General features: G+C 47.2%; 1 protein-coding gene across 1 annotated transcript; it reads left to right on the top strand.

Annotated features, from left to right (window-relative positions):
- The first annotated feature begins 216 nt into the window (after positions 1-216).
- On the top strand, positions 217-5,826 carry PSMG3 (proteasome assembly chaperone 3). The gene is made up of 3 exons (XM_079954094.1): positions 217-482; positions 2,838-3,068; positions 5,429-5,826. The coding sequence occupies exons 2-3, from the start codon at positions 2,853-2,855 to the stop codon at positions 5,579-5,581; spliced, it is 369 nt and encodes a 122-aa protein (XP_079810220.1). The 5' UTR covers positions 217-482; positions 2,838-2,852; the 3' UTR covers positions 5,582-5,826.
- The last annotated feature ends 12,319 nt before the right edge of the window (positions 5,827-18,145 follow it).

Below are 18,145 nucleotides of genomic sequence, written 5' to 3'. Positions count from 1 at the left end.
TAAAAGACGCCTGCTTCTTGGGAGAAGGGCAATGACAGGCCTAGACAGCTGCGCGAATAGGAGAGGGCTTTTTGGACATGCTCAGAGAGCCCCTCGCCCTCCTCAGCTTCGGCTCCGCCCAGGAGGGGGAGGAGAAAGGCGATCCGAAGAAGAGGAGCAGGAGGCGGCGCCGGAGTCAGAGCGAGGGAGGCGGGTTTCCGCTGCGTAAAGAGAAGCGCGGCTGGCGCGGCGGAGGGAGCGCATCGGAGGCGGAGCGGGCTCGGGCTCGTTTCCCTCCCCGGTTTCTCTCGCCTTTCCAGCCCGGACTGCGGAGGAAAAGGCTCGGTCTGCGGCCCCGATCGCGGGGACGAGGCCGCGCGGCGTTCCCGGAGCCGGAGAGTCCGGCGCGAGTCCACCGGCTGCGTCCCGGGGCGCGCTCGGCGGCCCCCTCGCCAGCTCTCCAGAGGCGCACGCGTTTAGCCAACCTCCTCCCCAAATCCTAGGTAGGTGCAACGGCAAAAGAGCAGATCTGCAAAACAGTCGGCGGGTTGGCGTTGCCAATGGCTAAAATCTTGGGCCGTCATGGTATAATTCTGTAAATGTCTAGGAAGGCGCAACATCCTGGAGGAAAAGGGAAGCAGCAGCTCTCCAAAGCAGCGCTCCGCCTCCCGACCCACCCGCTGCCTTGCAAACTGCTAGGATTAAGTTACAGATAGGTAGCCGTGTTGGTCTGCCATAGTCAAAACAAAATAAAAAAATTCCTTCCAGTAGCACCTTAAAGACCAACTAAGTTAGTTCTTGGTATGAGCTTTCGTGTGCATGCACACTTCTTCAGATACACTGAAACAGAAGTCACCAGACCCTTCTATATAGTGAGAAGGTGGGGAGGGGTATTACTCAGAAGGGTGGTGGGATAGGGTGATTGGCAGATAGCTGTGATGAGCCTGTTGACAACTCTTAACGACTGCAATAGGTCTTACAGGAAAAAGAAAGGGGTGAGAAGGTGAAAAATGGCTTTGTCATGTATCATCACAGCTATCTGCCAATCACCCAATCCCACCACCCTTCTGAGTAATACCCCTCCCCACCTTCTCACTATATAGAAGGGTCTGGTGACTTCTGTTTCAGTGTATCTGAAGAAGTGTGCATGCACACAAAAGCTCATACCAAGAACTAACTTAGTTGGTCTTTAAGGTGCTACTGGAAGGAATTTTTTTATTTTGTTTTTGCTAGGATTAACTCCACAGATGCTAAAATTCTAAATAGGCGGTAAAAAGAAAAAGAAAAGCAGCAACTCCTTCCAGATTGCCTTGCAAACTATAAAGGTGGTTGTGGGAAAGCTCTACTCCGGTGTAGCCAGCCCACAGGATCATAGTTGTCAACGTTTCCGTTTTTTAAAGAGAAATTCCCTTATTCCAAATAGGATTCCTCGCAAGAAAAGGGAAACGTTGACAGCTATGCACAGGATCCGGCCTTCTCCCCCCCCCCCCAATCCCACCTGGAATCATTGCCCAGGCTAGAAGGTCCCAAGTGTGTTCTCTAGGGAAGGCTTTCCACAGAGATTTACTGAAAAAGCACTTCTCAGGGTTGTACAGGCCTAGTGGACTTGCCTAAAGAAATGGGTTTTTAGCAGGTGCCGAAAGGAGTGCAGAGAAGGCGGCTGCACAGTTTCAATAGGCAGAGAGTTCCAAAGTCTTATGTTGCTGCCACACAAAAAGATTGGTTTCTTGCAAACACGGAACGGCTGTTCTGTGGCACAGCATAACAGTGCCAGGTCTGCAGTTCGAAGCTGTCGAGGATGTAAACTGGCTCCAAGTCACTAAGGGCTTTATATACTAATAGTCAGTGTTAGATACTCAGATATATAATAACCTAGGCGCCAAATGCCTCCCTAAACCAGGGTTACAGTCGCCAAAACAGAGTACCTCATTGCCATTTTTGAGCGAAATGGCTTGATAGTTGTATTTTTCTATACGACTTTTTGTTTCCCGAAATTCATTCTGATTGTGTAGATAAAATATCACTGATAGAATTCTAGACGATGTCTTGCTAGTGTGTGAAAATAGGCAAGATCCAAGGATCCCCAGGTTTGTACCTCCAGATGGTGACGATATAATAATAATAATAATAATAATAATAATAATAATAATAATAATAAATTATTTATTATTTATACCCCGCCCATCTGGCTATGTTTCCCCAGCCACTCTGGGCGGCTCCCAACAGACTATTAAAAACACAATAAAACATCAAACATTAAAAACTTCCCTAAACAGGACTGCCTTCAGATGCCTTCTAAAAGTCAGATAGTTGTTTATTTCCTTGACATCTGATGGGAGGGTGTTCCACAGGGCAGACGCCACTACTGAGAAGGCCCTCTGCCTGGTTCCCTGGAACCTCGCTTCTCGCAGTGAGGGAACCGCCAGAAGGCCCTTGGTGCTGGACCTCGGTGGGGGTGGAGACGCTCCTTCAGGTATCCTGGGCCAAGGCCATTTAGGGCTTTAAAAGTCAGCACCAACACTTTGAATGTCTGGCACCTGGGCATCTTTGTTTGGTCGCAAGTGGCTGATAGCCAGGTGCAAAATGTGCCTGGCTAATTTCGAATGCTGGTAATAGTAGCCCCTTGAACCTGGCCCGGTAGGAAGTTAGCAACCAGTGCTCATCTTTGAGCAGAAGTATTAAATGCTCATGGGGTCTCACTCCTGCCAGCAATCTTGCTGCAACATTTTACACTATCTGCAGCTTCTGGGTTAAGCTCAAGGGAAGCCCCATGTCAGGTGTGCAGCTGGCTGTTTGTTCCCTGCTGGTTGTGATGTCCGAGCAAAATAACGTTCCCTTGGGGGTTTTGTTTTTGCCAGTTGAAAGCTATCGCCATGGCCGCAAAACCCCTTGTGGACTCCAAGCAGGCTGAGGAGGTGGTGCAGGGCATCCCGACCGAGGTGGTGTGCACAGCCTTCGCCAACACGATCCTGGTGGTGGTGACCCAGTACGGGAAGATGGGGACCCTCGTCTCGGTGGAGCCGAACGTGGTGGCTGACGGCATCAGCAGCCCTTTGCTCACCACAAAAGTCCTGCTTGGCAAAGACGAGGTTTGTTCATTCATTCATTCTTCCGCAATTCTGTTCAGGAAAGCACATGGTCCCTGTCCGCAGGCTTATCAGCCTAAGTAGACACGACACAAAAGGAAAAAAGAATGGGGAGGGAAGAGGAAAACTGGAGGTTTGTTCATTCTTTCTTCCATAATTCTGTCCAGAAAAGCACAAGGTCCCTGCCCGCAGGCTTATCAGCCTAAGTAGACACGACGCAAAAGGAAAAAAGAATGGGGAGGGAAGAGGAAAACCGGAGCCAAATTCTTGCATACCGTTAAAGCAACCAGCTGTGATGCATTTTCATGACAGCTGACGGCATTTACCATTAACTGTAGCAAAAATGGGCTGCCTCTTGGGCCCCTGAGAAATATTCAGGTGACCCGGGCCTCAAGGAGGTGTCTCTAATGTCGTAAGGTAGCCCTTGGTCTCCTAGCTAAAAAGTGCTAGACCACATGAAGATGTCTGGATGCCAGTTTAGCAACTGACATCTCCGCCTGGCAGCCTGGCATGGCTGCGATGTCGTGCCCATCAGCTGGTCTGCGGGGCAGCACAGCGCCAACAGACACAACTCTTTTGGTGCTCTGCAAATCACCTGGCTCGCACAGCACCCACAGAGGCAAGTCTCTTGCTGCTGCGCTGCCCCGCGGACCATTTGCTTTGTAATCTTGTAAGGAAAAAAAGTGCCTAGGCATATCGCTGTGGGGACCATAACCTCAATTTAAGGTGTCTGTGGCGATCACACAGGGTCCCCGGACGTTTAACGGTCTATTGATGGCTGTGCCACCACTGTGCTCGCTTCCGCGCTGCCACCAACCAGTTACTCTCTGGTAAAACACTGAGTCCAGTCAGTTGTTAAAAGTGAACCAAAAAACAAGTTTATTTTACAAACATTAACAAGTTTGTACGTGGGGCTACCTTTGAAGGTGACTCGGAAACTACAACTAATCCAGAATGTGGCAGCTAGACTGGTGACTGGGAGCGGCTGCTGAGACCATATAACACCGGTTTTGAAAGACCTACATTGGCTGCCAGTACGTTTCCGAGCACAATTCAAAGTGTTGGTGCTGACCTTTAAAGCCCTAAACAGCCTCGGTCCAGTATACCTGAAGGAGTGTCTCCACCCCCATCATTCTGCCCGGATGCTGAGGTCCAGCGCCAAGGGCCTTCTGGCGGTTCCCTCATTGCGAGAAGCAAAGCTACAGGGAACCAGGCAGAGGGCCTTCTCGGTAGTGGCGCCCACCCTGTGGAACGCCCTTCCAGCAGATGTCAAAGCGATAAACAACCACCTGACATTCAGAAGACATCTTAAGGCAGCCCTGTTCAGGGAAGTTTTTAACGTGTGATATTTTACTGTATTTTTGGTTTCTATGGAAGCCGCCCAGAGTGGCTGGGGAGGCCCAGCCAGATGGGCGGGGTATAAATAATAAATTATTATTATTATTATTATTATTATTATTATTATTATTAGTTTATGGTTTCTCAGATAATATTCCTGTCAGTATCTTAACTTTAGTTTCTTTACCAGCCTATACCTTCCTAATACCTTCTGACTGATTATCTCAACTGTTTGATTGACTCCTCTTAACAAATCGTCTCTTACACCAGACTAGCCCAACCCAGACTTATCTTCTCTGTCTCTTCTAACTCCAGACTGTCTTCTCAGCAACTCTAACTAACTAAAAAAAACCTCTGTGCTTAAACCTTATACACGGTTAACTCTGCCCCCTGGGTTCCCATCGGCTAGACATTTTACAATTAGTTAACCCTTTCCCTATGAACCTAGTATGATGTCACACACATAGGATGGCAAATGCCACAGTGTCATTCGACTCCTAGAATTTACCGTATTTTTCGCTCCATAAGACACACTTTTTTCCTCTTAAAATCTAGGGGAAATGTCTGTGTGTCTTATGGAGCGAATGTGTGGTCCCTGGGGCTGGGGGGAGGGGGCTGGGCTTCCCCCACCAGCCCCGACCTGCTCTTTGGGGCTGGTGGTGGGGGAAAGCCGAGCTTCCCCCACCACCAGCCCCACAAGCTTGGGGAGCAGCAGGAAGGCTGCTCCCCGACCTGCTTTGTCCCTTCCCCACCTCTGTCCCTTCCCCACCTCCCGCAAAAGAGCTGCCCTTCTCCCTTCTCAGGGAAAAGCCTGCAAGCGCCGCACACATGCTCCTTGCAGCTCATGAAAGGGAACACTGAGCAGAGCCTGGGATGCATACAGGCTCTGCTCAGCGCTCCCTTTAAATAATATTTTTTTTCTTGAATTCCCCCCCCCCCAAAAGTAGGTGCACCTTACGGTCAGGTGCACCTTACGTAGCGAAAAATATGGTATATCTCAGTATCTAACATGGGTTGATTTGCAGCCCCTCGTCCACATCTGTGCCAAACATCTGGTGACGTCAGTCTCTCAGGAAGCTGGGAACAAGCCGGTTCTCCTGGCGTTGGCCTTGAAGGACAAGAGCGTCGGAGGGATACGGATCCTGCAAGAAGTGATTGGTCGATGCCGGGTATGGTGAGATCCGACCTCCAGCATGGAAGACGTCGACTCGCCGGGACTGTTTGTATTTACCTCTTTTTGATGGGCCCTGCCTTGGATGTGCCTTTCCTGCAGAGACAATAGTTGTTGTTGTTTTAAAAAATCCAGTGTAGTAGACCAAATAAGCAGGACACCAACACTGCAAAAGGTTTGCGTTCAACACAGCCATCTTGCGTTCCTGATCTGCGATAAACGAGTCGGTTGCAGCTCAATAAATTACCTCCATGAAGATCCATTTTGAAGCTCGTCTGTTCTTGCTGGGCCTGTATGAGACTTTTGTGAGAAAGAAGTCGAAACGGCTTTTTGAAATTGTTATTTGCCAAACGTGTATACCGCCTTCCACCCCAAGATCGCAGGGCGGTTCACAACATAAAAAAATACAATATGGGAAAACACAAAATAAATAATAAAACAGACCAATAACCCCCATCCCACAAACTCTCTTCCCCCTTAGCTGCCAAAATAGATCGTCCTCTCAATAAGTCTTTCATCTCAGTTTTCAAGGAGCTATATATGTATATGTAAATGTAAATGTATATAGTTTTTCAAATTACAGTTTCACAATCGTATATCCAACATACAACAAAAACAAGATTCCAAAGGATATCCTGGACTTTCTTTTTGTGGGTCCTATTATTAATCATTTCCTCTTGCATCTTTTATAATAATCCAGATCTTTTACTTCTCCATTATATCCAAAATTCACCATTAAACTACAAGTGTTATTCCAATCCTACTAACAGTTTTAACTGTTTACAGTGGTTTTTAAGATAATTTTTTTTAAAATTCCCATTCTTTATTGAAATTTTGGTCTTCCTGATTTCTGATTCTTCCAGTCATTTTTGCCATTTCAGCATAATCCATCAACTTAATCTGCCATTCTTCTCTGGTTGGGACTTTATCTTCTAATATTTTTTTAATATAAATTTTTATAATTTTTTAGCTGAGAGCCAGATGGGCACTTAAGACCACAATCCTAAATACACTTACCTGAGAGTAGATTTCCACGGAGTTCAGAAGGATTTGCTTATGAGTCAGTCTGCCTAAGATTGCAATCCCAACCCATCCAGTCAAAATGGGTGTTTTTGAAAGTACTTACAAACAGCTGGATTGTACCCATCTAATTTTTAATTTTATTCCTTATCAAATACATGAGTTGCATTTTTGCCACAGCAACTCAAAGCAAAAGACGAGCACGTTTTTTAAAAGTTTTTTTTTTTAAGTTGGTATCAAATTCCAGTTATATATTGGGCAGGAAATAGTTTGTAATGTGAAAGGGTGCTGAAGAACTTTGACCGCATCCAGACATTTTTTGAAGCTCTATGATATCACTTTGAAGTCATTGCTTCCCTCAAAGAATGCTGGGAGTTGTAGTTTGTTCAGGGTGCTGAGGGGTGCTAAGAGATTCCGTTATTCCCCTCCCAGAGCTACAATTGCCAATGTAGTTTAACAATGAATCACTCTTCCCAGGGAACTCTGGGAATGGTCAGTGGGGGGAATAGGGGTCTTCTAGTAACTCTTTTGGGGACGCAGGTGGCGCTGTGGGTTAAAAGCCTCAGCGCCTAGGGCTTGCCGATCGAAAGGTCGGCGGTTCGAATCCCTGCGGCGGGGTGCGCTCCCGCTGCTCGGTCCCAGCGCCTGCCAACCTAGCAGTTCGAAAGCACCTCCGGGTGCAAGTAGATAAATAGGGACCGCTTACCAGCGGGAAGGTAAACGGCGTTTCCGTGTGCGGCTCTGGCTCTGGCTCTGGCCAGAGCAGCGATGTCACGCTGGCCACGTGACCCGGAAGTGTCTCCGGACAGCGCTGGCCCCTGGCCTCTTAAGTGAGATGGGCGCACAACCCCAGAGTCTGTCAAGACTGGCCCCTACGGGCAGGGGTACCTTTACCTTTACCTTTTAGTAACTCTTTTAACAAAGTGCAACCTCTGTCAGTCAACATTCTGTGGCCTTGGATTGTTTTGGAGTTCTCTCCCTTAAGCATTTTCTTCAGTGCTCCTGCAAACTGGATTTCCTCTTTTTTTTCTTTTCTTTTTTTTTGGGCATGAGTGGTGATGATTTGGGGACATAAGGAATGGCGCTCACACTCAAGACATTGGAAATAGAGGGAATAATACAGTGGTACCTTGGTTCTCAAACTTAATCCATTCCAGAAGTCGGTTCCAAAACCAAAGCATTCCAAAACCAAGGCGCGCTTTTCCATAGAAAGTAATGCAGACTGGATTAATCCGTTCCAGACTTTTAAAAACAACCCCTAAAACAGCAGTTTAACATGAATTTTACTATCTAACGAGACCATGGATCCATAAAATGAAAGCAATAAACAATGTACTGCAGTCACACAATCAATCAATCAATCAATCAGTAGCTGAACTGGGTTCCAGACAGTCACAAAAACAAAACGAAAAAGCCGAAAAAATGCAAAATAAATATCAAAAGCAGACAGACCTCAGTGGAACACTCAAATCAGAAGCGTAACACTCAAAACACTGCAGGTTCGGCTTCCAAAGAAAGTTTGCAAACCGGAACGCTTACTTCCGGGTTTACAGTGTTTGGGTTCCAAATTGTTTTGAGTACCAAGGCATCTGAGAACCAAGGTACCACTGTACTGTGTTCTATTATTGTTAAGATGAAGAAACCATTCTCTTACAAGATACCTGGCCAACAGTTACTGTGTTTGATGCTTATTATTATAGTGCAAATAAACTTATCAAATTGATATCCCTGTTATCTTGGTGTGGGGGCTTAGTAGCATTTTCCAAATAACCGAGCTTTCCTGAATGTTCAGAGCTCCTATTTCTCCACTGGGTTGATGGATTTGCTGCGGATCTGCTGCCCTCTTGTATTGACTCCCGCAGCGATCACTATCTGCTGCTTTCTCTGGAGTCGCTGAAAACACTCATAAAGTAGCCCATAAAAACTCCCCACCCTCCTAAATTTTATTTTATTTTTGTAATATAAATTTTTATTATGCCAAGTCAATAATAGCATTATTACCTCTGTTGCATTTGTCAAACAGCCAGCTTAACGACAAGCATTAAAATCCATAGAGGTGATGCATGGTATTGATGCAATGTTTAATCTCCCGACACCTCCAGTAAGTGATTGTTTTGAGTTCATGCAGACAGACAATCTTTCCTGTTAATTTCATGGTATTGGGGGGGAAATGCAATCTAATATCTGACATTTCCTCGCATGTTGTCTTCTCTCTCTAAAAGGAATAAGGCCACAGTCCAGTACACACTGTCCCGTCAAACACAGTATTGCTTTACTTCAGAGTAGACACATATACAGTGGTCCCTTGGTTCTCAATCTTAATCCGTTCCAAAACCAAAGCGTTCCAAAACCAAGGCGCGCTTTCCCATAGAAAGTAATGCAAAATGCATTGATCCATTCCAGACTTTGAAAAATAACCCCTAAAACAGCAATTTAACATGAGTTTTACTATCTAACGAGACCATGGATACATAAAATGAAAGCAATAAACAATGTACTGCAATCACACAATCAATCAACAAATCGGTAGCTGAACTGGGTTCCACACACAGACCTCAGCGTAGCACTCAAAACAGAGCATGTTCGGCTTCTGAAAAAGGTTTGCAAACCGGAACACTTACTTCTGGGTTTGCAGTGTTTGGGTTCCAAGTTGTTTGAGTACCAAGGCATTTGCGAACCAAGGTACCACTGTATAGGATTGTGCTGCCTAGTCCCCAGTTCTTCCAGGCACATCCCAGAATAATGCCTCTGTTTAGGGCTTTAAATACTAATGTGAGCATCTTGAATTGGGCCTGGAAGTGCACTGGCAACCTATGCAACTGTTTTGAAACATGGGGTATTATGAAATCCAAAAGGAAATTCCAGCTAGCAATCGGGCCGCTGCATTTTGGACCAGTTGGAAGTTTCCGAGCTGTCTTCAAGGGCAGCCCCACGTAGAGCGCATTGCAGTAATCCAGCCTGGAAGCTGCCATGGAGCATGGAATACAGTAGCCAAATCATCTCTGGCCAAAACAGCCGGAAACAGGTATTGCAGTGATAACACTGGATCCAGGAGTAACCCCAAGACATGAATCTGCTCCTTCCAGGAGAGACCAACCTTACCAGTTGCATCTTGCTCCCAGTTATGTACGCAGAGAGTAGCAGCCAGACAGCACAATCCTGATCATGGCTACTTAGAAGTGAGTCATCCTGAATTCAGTGGAGTTTACTCCCAGGTAGGAGGAGTTTGGATTCCAGCCTTAATGATTACACTGGGAAACAAATTTTTTGTTGCATTGACACCTGCAGTTCTAACCTAATTTCGACGTGCTGATTTCATATCTGGTTGGTTTTGTTCTGTAAGCTCTAGTTTTTTTGCAGTTCATGTTTTTCACTTTTCACCATAATCTTTGTTTTTCACAATAGAAGAATTCAATATTTTATTAAACACATAGCCAAAGTAGTACAATATGAATATAAATGTGACTTATATAGCATTGAAAATGACATGTATATCTATGTACAGTTGAAGGTATGCAAAAAAATGTATTCCCTTGGGATACACAGTATAAAAGGTAAAGGGACCCCTGACTATTAGGTCCAGTTGTGACCGACTCTGGGATTGCGGCGCTCATCTCGCTTTATTGGCCGAGGGAGCGGGTGTACAGCTTCCGGGTCATGTGGCCAGCATGACTAAGCCGCTTCTGGTGAACCAGAGCAGCGCACGGAACCGCCGTTTACCTTCCCGCCGGAGCGGTACCTATTTACCGTATTTTTCGCTCTATAAGACGCACCAGACCACAAGACGCACCTAGTTTTGGGGGGAGGAAAACAAGAAAAAAAATATTCTGAATCTCAGAAGCCAGAACAGCAAGAGGGATCGCTGCGCAGTGAAAGTAGCAATCCCTCTTGCTGTTCTGGCTTCTGGGATAGCTGCACAGCCTGCATTCGCTCCATAAGACGCACACATATTTCCCCTTACTTTTTAGGAGGGGAAAAGTGAGTCTTATAGAGCGAAAAATACGGTATCTACTTGCAGTTTGACGTGTTTTTGAACTGCTAGGTTGGCAGGAGCTGGGACCGAGCAACGGGAGCTCACCCCGTCACGGGGACTCGAACCACCGACCTTCTGATCAGCAAGTCCTAGGCTCTTTGGTTTAACCGACAGCGCCACCCGCGTCCCTTCTATACACAGTATACTGGGGAACATTTTTTTTTCATTTTCTGTTGCATGAGATTTTCCCCCAGAGTTATGTTCAGGTGGCTCTCTATCACAGAAGCTGGGAGTAGACTTCAACTCCGTCTCCCCTGCAGCGTGCAATTGCGCCTTACCCGAAGATTAGATCTTGCAACTCGCTTGGAAGACGGAGACGCCATAATCACTGTTGTCACTCTGCCTTCGGAGGCTGCAGAGGGACCCGAAATCTGGCAGCCTCTTTCTGGCAGCTGATGCGTCCAGATGCAGTCAATTAAACGGGTGTTTTATGGCGCCTCTGCAAGTTACAAATTGGACAAGCGATTGCCAGGAAGGAATTATGTGGCACCTAAGCGTCCATCACCGCGCCGTAGCAGCGCCGTAATTCAGGCCGAGACGTGTGTGAGGCATAGAAAAGCAGGCCCATTGATCTGACGGTCTCTGCAAGGCAATCTGTCACCTCGCTGGTTCTCTGGAAGTGGTAGCTTTGGGATGCGTTTCGAATGCCGGGAGAACCGTTGAGGTTATGCAGTGATCATGATCGACAGGTGAAGTGGGAGCCTGCTCTGCATCTTGACACAAACGTAAGGGGAGCCTGCTGGATCAGGCCCATGGCCCGTCTCATCCAGCATGCTGTTCAAACACAAGCAGGATCTGAGCACAAGATCAACACACTTCTGGGGCTTCCAGCAACTGGTGTTCAGAAACATTACAAGTTCCAAGTTTGGAGGCAAGGCAGCAGAGCCATCATGGCTGGGGGGTGTCGCTAAGCCCTCTCCTCTATGAATTTGTCTAATAATAATAATAATAATAATAATAATAATAATAATAATAATATTTATTTATAGCTACTAGCTCTTGTGTGGAACAAGGGTGGCGCTGTGGGTTAAACCACAGAGCCTAGGGCTTGCTGATCAGAAGGTCAGCGGTTCGAATCCCCACGACAGGGTGAGCTCCCATTGCTCGGTCCCTGCTCCTGCCAACCTAGCAGTTCGAAAGCACGTCAAAGTGCAAGTAGATAAATAGGTACCGCTCCGGCGGGAAGGTAAACGGCGGTTCCGTGTGCTGCTCTGGTTCGCCAGAAGCAGCTTAGTCCTGCTGGCCACATGACCCAGAAGCTGTACGCCGGCTCCCTCGGCCAGTAAAGCGAGATGAGCGCCGCAACCCCAGAGTCGGCCATGACTGGACCTAATGGTCAGGGATCCCTTTACCTTTACCTTACTAGCTCTTGTGCTTGGGTCCTGCCTGCAGGATTCCCACAGGCATCCGGCTGACCACTGTGAGAACAGGATGCCGATTCCTAGGACAGCTCAGTCGGTAGAGTACGAGACTCTGAATCTCATGGGTTCGAGTCCTGCATTGGGCAAAAGATTACTCTCATGGTCCCTTCCATCTCTGTGATTCTGTGACTAGATCTAAAAGGCTCTCATATTCTTCATACAGTGGAACCTTGGTTTTGGAACGTCTCGGCTGCCGAATGTTTCGGAAGCCGAACACCAAAAACCTGGAAGCTTCCGTTTTCGAACGCGCCTCGGAAGTCGAATGGCTTCCACAGCACTTTTTTTTTTTCTATTTTCACCATTCACTTGGCCAACAACCCTCTGATTTTCGAACATTTCGGAAGTTGAACGGACTTCCGGAACGGATTACGTTTGAAAACCAAGGTTCCACTGTAATCATTACTTCAGAAATGACTGGAGAGGATTTTGAGGAGAAATTTGAGGATCAAATCTGTTGAACAAGGGACATAGCAAGTGACACTCAGTAGGCTGTAAGTTCTTTTGCTTGGGATGCTGTCTTGCATTCCAGAGCAAAGCTGTCTCCCTTCAGTGCTGTCCAATAACCAAGATGTCCCAGTAGCAACGAAATCCGTCTAAATTTCACTGGAACATCAATTCAGATGTTCCCACGATTAAGCACTTCCCAAACTCAAACAATGAGGACTAGATTCTTGCTTTTGGCAATGATTTGGATTCTTTGGCATCCAAATACGATGCAGAGATGCAACCCACTTGGATGTTTTTATTAGGCACCAAGTGCCAGGAGGTAGGTCTACAATATGCTTAACGCCTTTGCCAAGAAGAGTATCTTGAGAAAGCAGGGCGGGGGGGGGGGGGGGAGGCGGACTGGAACAGCAAGTCTGGCTTCCTGTGAAACATCAAACCAGAATGAAGGAAGAGGGGAAGGAGGAAGGTGTCATCAGCAACAGAAAACTGAAGGCAGGAGGAAGTGCAGTAAATGGCAGTCAGCAGGTTTCTTTCTCTGCTGCCAGTCAGTGCTGGTAATTACTGAGCAAGATGGAATAATGGTCTGACTCGGTACAAAACAGCTCCCTTTGTTCCTAAACTGTTTGCCCTCTCACACAGCCCTGGAACTGGCTGGGCAGGGGTGGGGTTGGGGAGCCGAAGAAACTGATTTGTGGTAGGCTCAGAATGAACAGAATAAAGCACTTCTTTACACACACACACACACATATATAGCATTTACATACACTTCTTTACACACACACACACACACACACACATATATATATATATATATATATGGCATTTCCGAAATTAAAGCTGCATCCTCTTCAAAATTATCTCACAGGAATGCTACTGCAAACAAACACAGTTCAAAGAACTTCTTGTCCTGTTATTTACTCACTGAACAAGCCCACGCTTATTCTGAATTGCAGTATCTGTAAATCTAAGGTTTTTCAATGGTTAAAAAGAATTAATACTATATGTTTAAACCACATTTAAAACACATGGCTTTCTCCCAAGGAATCCTGGGAACTGTAGTTCCACACAGAATTACAATTCCCAACAACCTTAACAGTTCCCAGGAGTCTGGGCGGTAAGTCATATGCGTTCAATGTGCATTGGCTGAGCTTTAAATGTTCCATGTGGAACGGCCCCTTGTCAGCTCACACCTCCAACCAGACCCCTTTTGCACAACATTGTTCTCAAAGATCAGCTGTGTGCCTTGCCACCTAAGTCAGCCAGTAGGCTATACAGTGGTACCTCAGGTTAAGTACTTAATTCGTTCCAGAGGTCCGTACTTAACCTGAAACTGTTCTTAACCCGAGACACCGCTTTAGGTAATGGGGCCTCCTGCTGCCACTGCACCGCCGGAGCATGATTTCTGTTCTCATCCTGAAGCAAAGTTCTTAACCTGAAGCACTATTTCTGGGTTATCGGAGTCTGTAACCTGAAGCGTATGTAACCTGAGGGACCACTGTACTAGCAAGAGCGTTGCCTTAAAACTTAATAGACCAGGGTTCAAATCCCCACTCGGCCTTTAAGCTCCCTGGCTGACCTTCGGCCCATCACAGCCTACCTCTCAGGGTTGTTGTGCGAGGATAAAACGGTGGAGTTATGTGTGCCACTTTGATCAACTTGGAGGCACGGTAAAAAGAAAAAGAAAACAACAAATAAGCAACAATTGTCTCCTCCTGCCTTCGCCCCGGACTTGACTTATCCAGGAAATGTGGAAAGAATCGCCATCCCCGTCTTGGCCGGGCTCTCCCTTCCGTGCGCACCTGCGCCAGGTGCGGCTGGGAAGGGAAGCAGGCGGCGCCATCTCCAGGGAGACGCGCAAACAGCAAAGGCCGGCGAGGCTGGGACTGAGCAGGAGGGAGAAGGAGGAGTCTCTGGGGAAAGGAAGCCAGGTGGAGGTACTGCCGAGGGAGGGCTCTCCGGGGCCGGATAGGACGAGAAGAGGAAGCAGCCGCGCTGGGAAAGCGCCGCGCTTCCTGGAGCTGCGCCTCCGCCCGTGCGCTCCTGTTGCGCGCCGGACGCAGGTGAGTAAAGGGGCGCGCGGCCGGGAGGAGGAGGAGGAGGAGGAAGAGACCTTCCTGGCCCGGGGGGCAGGTGAGGCGAGAGCGGCCCTAGAGAGAGAGATCTCGGCTGGACTGAGCAAAAAAAAGAAGCAGGCAGGTCGCCAAACGAGGCTGCCCCTCTTTAGCCCAAACTTGGAAACGCGCCGCGCTCCTTGGAGACGTTTGGGAAGTTCTAATGGAAACGGGAAGTTTTCTTTTGATTGTTGACGTTTCTGGGGGCGTTGGTTTACTTTTGGGGATTCAGTTACAGCCCACCTGTTTCTCCAAGCGGCGTCCGTGGTTCTCTCCTCATGTAATGCTCACAACCTTGGGAGGTAGGCCGAGTGTCTGTGGCAGGTCCGAGGGTCACCCACTCAGCTCACGGCCAAGTGTGTGCATTTGAACCCTGGGCTTCCAGGCCCCCGTAGTCGGGGACACTAATCAGTAAAACCACCGTGGTTCTCATGTTATTCCTCTCCCTCTCCCTGACTACCAGCAGTGTATAAGACCAGTTTCCCCATCTGCATGGATTTTTATGCCACATGATTCCCCTTAAGTCTCCCCGGCCCTGCTTTCAACTCAAACTGGCTTTCCGATCTAATTTCTCATAGCCTATAGATCTCAGTGGAGGCTGGCCCATTCAGAAGAAGGGGGCATTGCCCCATCAGCCTCAACTCCGTCACCTCTGTCTCCCTGCTTACAACCAGTTCAGGGAGTTGCACAAGCTGTCAACCTCCTCCTCCTCCATCTCAACATTGCCCTTACAGAGGAGGAGGATGGGGATAAAATTTGAATTACTTGGTTCTCTAGCGCCACCTATTGCTGGGTCGCCTTGCCTCCCCCCACCCCAGGCCTATGGGGCGCCGACTGTCACTGGTCCCATCTTTTCCACAAGCAACTAGCTTTATAAGGATTCAGCCATAGAAAGTTTGTTTGTGTTGACATGTGCGCTTTCAATCCTATAAACGCTTGATGTTTTTAGAGTTCTTGGAGAACTTTGGGAGTGTGGCTTTTGTTTTTAGAACAGAAATAGTATACCAACAGCACTACTTTTATTTTATTTTTTAAGAGCAACGTGCAACAGAACTCGAGTATCGCAAGGTGAAATAATTCCTTTATAATATAAAGTTGCTGTAGCATTTGTTCTGGATGTTAAATACATTGTTTACCTTTGTTATTAAGTTGGTTGGGTTTGCCTGCAAGGAAAAAGCGGGGCATATATTTGTTTTTTAAAATACAGCAGTGCAAAACTCTTCTTTTGAGAGCTAAGTTGGACACCATAAGAGTATAAAGAACATATGAAGAGCCTGCTGGATCCGGCCAATGGCCCACCTGGTCCAGTATCCTGTTCTCACAGTGGCTAACCAGATGCCCCTGTGGGAAACGCTCAAGCAGGACTCGAACCCAAGACCCCTCTTCCCTTCTGTGGCTTCCAGCAACTGGTATTCAGAAGCTTTGCTGCCTCTGACTGTGGAGACAGGGCAGAGCCATCCTGACTAGCAACCACTGAGAGCCTTATCTGTCTGCTCCTCTTTTAAAGCCATCCAACTTGGCAGCCATCACTGTCTCCTGAGGAAGTGAATTCCATAGTTTATGCAGTACATGAGGAAGTAAACCAACTGAGTTTAAAAACCAAAGTCTGACACTTGAAGCCCAATCCTACTCAGAAGTAAATCCTCCCCCCCCCCGGCAGCTCTCTGAGGCTTAAAGGTAAAGGTAAAGGGACCCCTGACCGTTAGGTCCAGTCGCAGATGACTCTGGGGTTGTGGCGCTCATCTCACTTAATTGGCCGAGGGAGCCAGCGTACAGCTTCCGGGTCATGTGGCCAGCATGACTAAGCCGCTTCTGGCGAACCAGAGCAGCGCACGGAAACGCCATTTACCTTCCCACTGGAGCGGTACCTATTTATCTACTTGCACTTTGACGTGCTTTCGAACTGCTAAGTTGGCAGGAGCAGGGACCGAGCAATGGGAACTCACCCCGTCATGGGGATTTGAACCGCCGACCTTCTGATCGGCAAGCCCTAGGCTCTGTGGTTTAACCCACAGCGCCACCTGCGTCCCAATAGGCCTACTTGTAGGTAAATGTAGTCCTAAATTATGAAGTCCGCCCTCAGTCATGTTAAATTGAATTCCAGCATTCTCTATGAAGAAATATTTTAGGTTCTGCAGGCACTTTCCATTCGGGAGGAAGCAATGGCCGTCTTGTATAAAGCTCTGCGAACACAAGTGTTTAAGCGCGGAAAGAGGTAATTAATTTATGTTAAATGATATTTAGGTCCCAGTCCTGATATCTTTCACTGAAGAAAGAAGGGCAGCTCATTAAACACCCTTTAATATGCTAGCCATCTGCTTGTAGTTGATTAATTCACAGATTGAACATGAAGAATATGTTATCTTGATGCAGGTGCCACTTTGAGGCTCTCTAATAAAATTAAGGGTTTTTGGAATAAAATTAAGCAGGTGAATTAATTTATCCCCTCGAGAAGTGTTTCAGCATTGTCTGAATTGAGTGGCGTATATAAGATGTTTTGAAAAATCCGTGTAAGGGCTTTGGGGGGCTTAATTCAAAGAAAATTGTGTATGCCTTAGGCTGTGTATTCAAGATGTACTTAACTGAAAAGCCAGACCCATGGGAACCAGCGGCATTTGCTTCTGAGTAAACACATTTTGAGGCTTGATTCCTGTCTCCTTGGTTTCAGTGGCGCTTGGTTCTAAAGATATGTTTGTGTACCACAATCCTTATTGGGTTTACCCAATAGAAAGGCACACTGATTTCAGCTGCATTGGTTTGAAGATGGCACCATGATGTTCCAAAATGTGGCTTTAAATGAGACTTGGAGGAGAGTGCACTTAAACTTTCTGAAGCCTAAGTTATACTCTTGGAGTTGGCATAGCCCAGCGGGGCTGTGCTCTGTGTCTTTCATCCTGAGCCTTTAATCACCCCACCCAATCCCCAAAAAAAGAATGTTTTAAAAAACTTTTCTTACAGGGATCCCTGGCATGCTGTGAAGTGCACTGCTAATCAGATCCCAGCTACCTTCTGCTCTGAATTCGCTCGGAAAAAAACCCTACATTTGCCTCTGTTTGTATAAATTGACCGGTGCAAATCTGCAATAAGGGGCTGTGCCCCAGGTTTTTAAGAGCCCGTAAACATTGATCGCCGAAGAATTGATGCTTTTGAATTCTGGTGCTGGAGGAGACTCTTGAGAGTCCCATGGACTGCAAGAAGATCAAACCTCTCCATTCTGAAGGAAATCAGCCCTGAGTGCTCACTGGAAGGACAGATCCTGAAGCTGAGACTCCAATACTTTGGCCACCTCATGAGAAGAGAAGACTCCCTGGAAAAGACCCTGATGTTGGGAAAGATGGAGGGCACAAGGAGAAGGGGATGACAGAGGATGAGATGGTTGGACAGTGTTCTTGAAGCTACTAGCATGAGTTTGACCAAACTGCGGGAGGCAGCGGAAGACAGGAGTGCCTGGCATGCTCTGGTCCAGGGGGTCACGAAGAGTCGGACATGACTAAACGACTAAACAACAACAAACATTGGCTTGCCTTCAAGTCCAGGGA

Source organism: Podarcis cretensis, assembly GCF_951804945.1.
Source record: "Podarcis cretensis genome assembly, chromosome: 14".
Classification (NCBI taxonomy): Eukaryota; Metazoa; Chordata; class Lepidosauria; order Squamata; family Lacertidae; genus Podarcis; species Podarcis cretensis.
The sequence above is the reverse complement of the archived record's forward strand: the minus strand, read 5'-3'. Positions and strand labels throughout refer to the sequence as shown.

Coding starts and splice junctions, on each gene's coding strand:
- PSMG3 (XM_079954094.1), top strand. CDS start 2,853: ATGGCCGCAAAACCCCTTGTGGACTCCAAGCAGGCTGAGGAGGTGGTG. Junction 3,069..5,428: donor TCCTGCTTGGCAAAGACGAG/GTTTGTTCATTC, acceptor GTTGATTTGCAG/CCCCTCGTCCACATCTGTGC.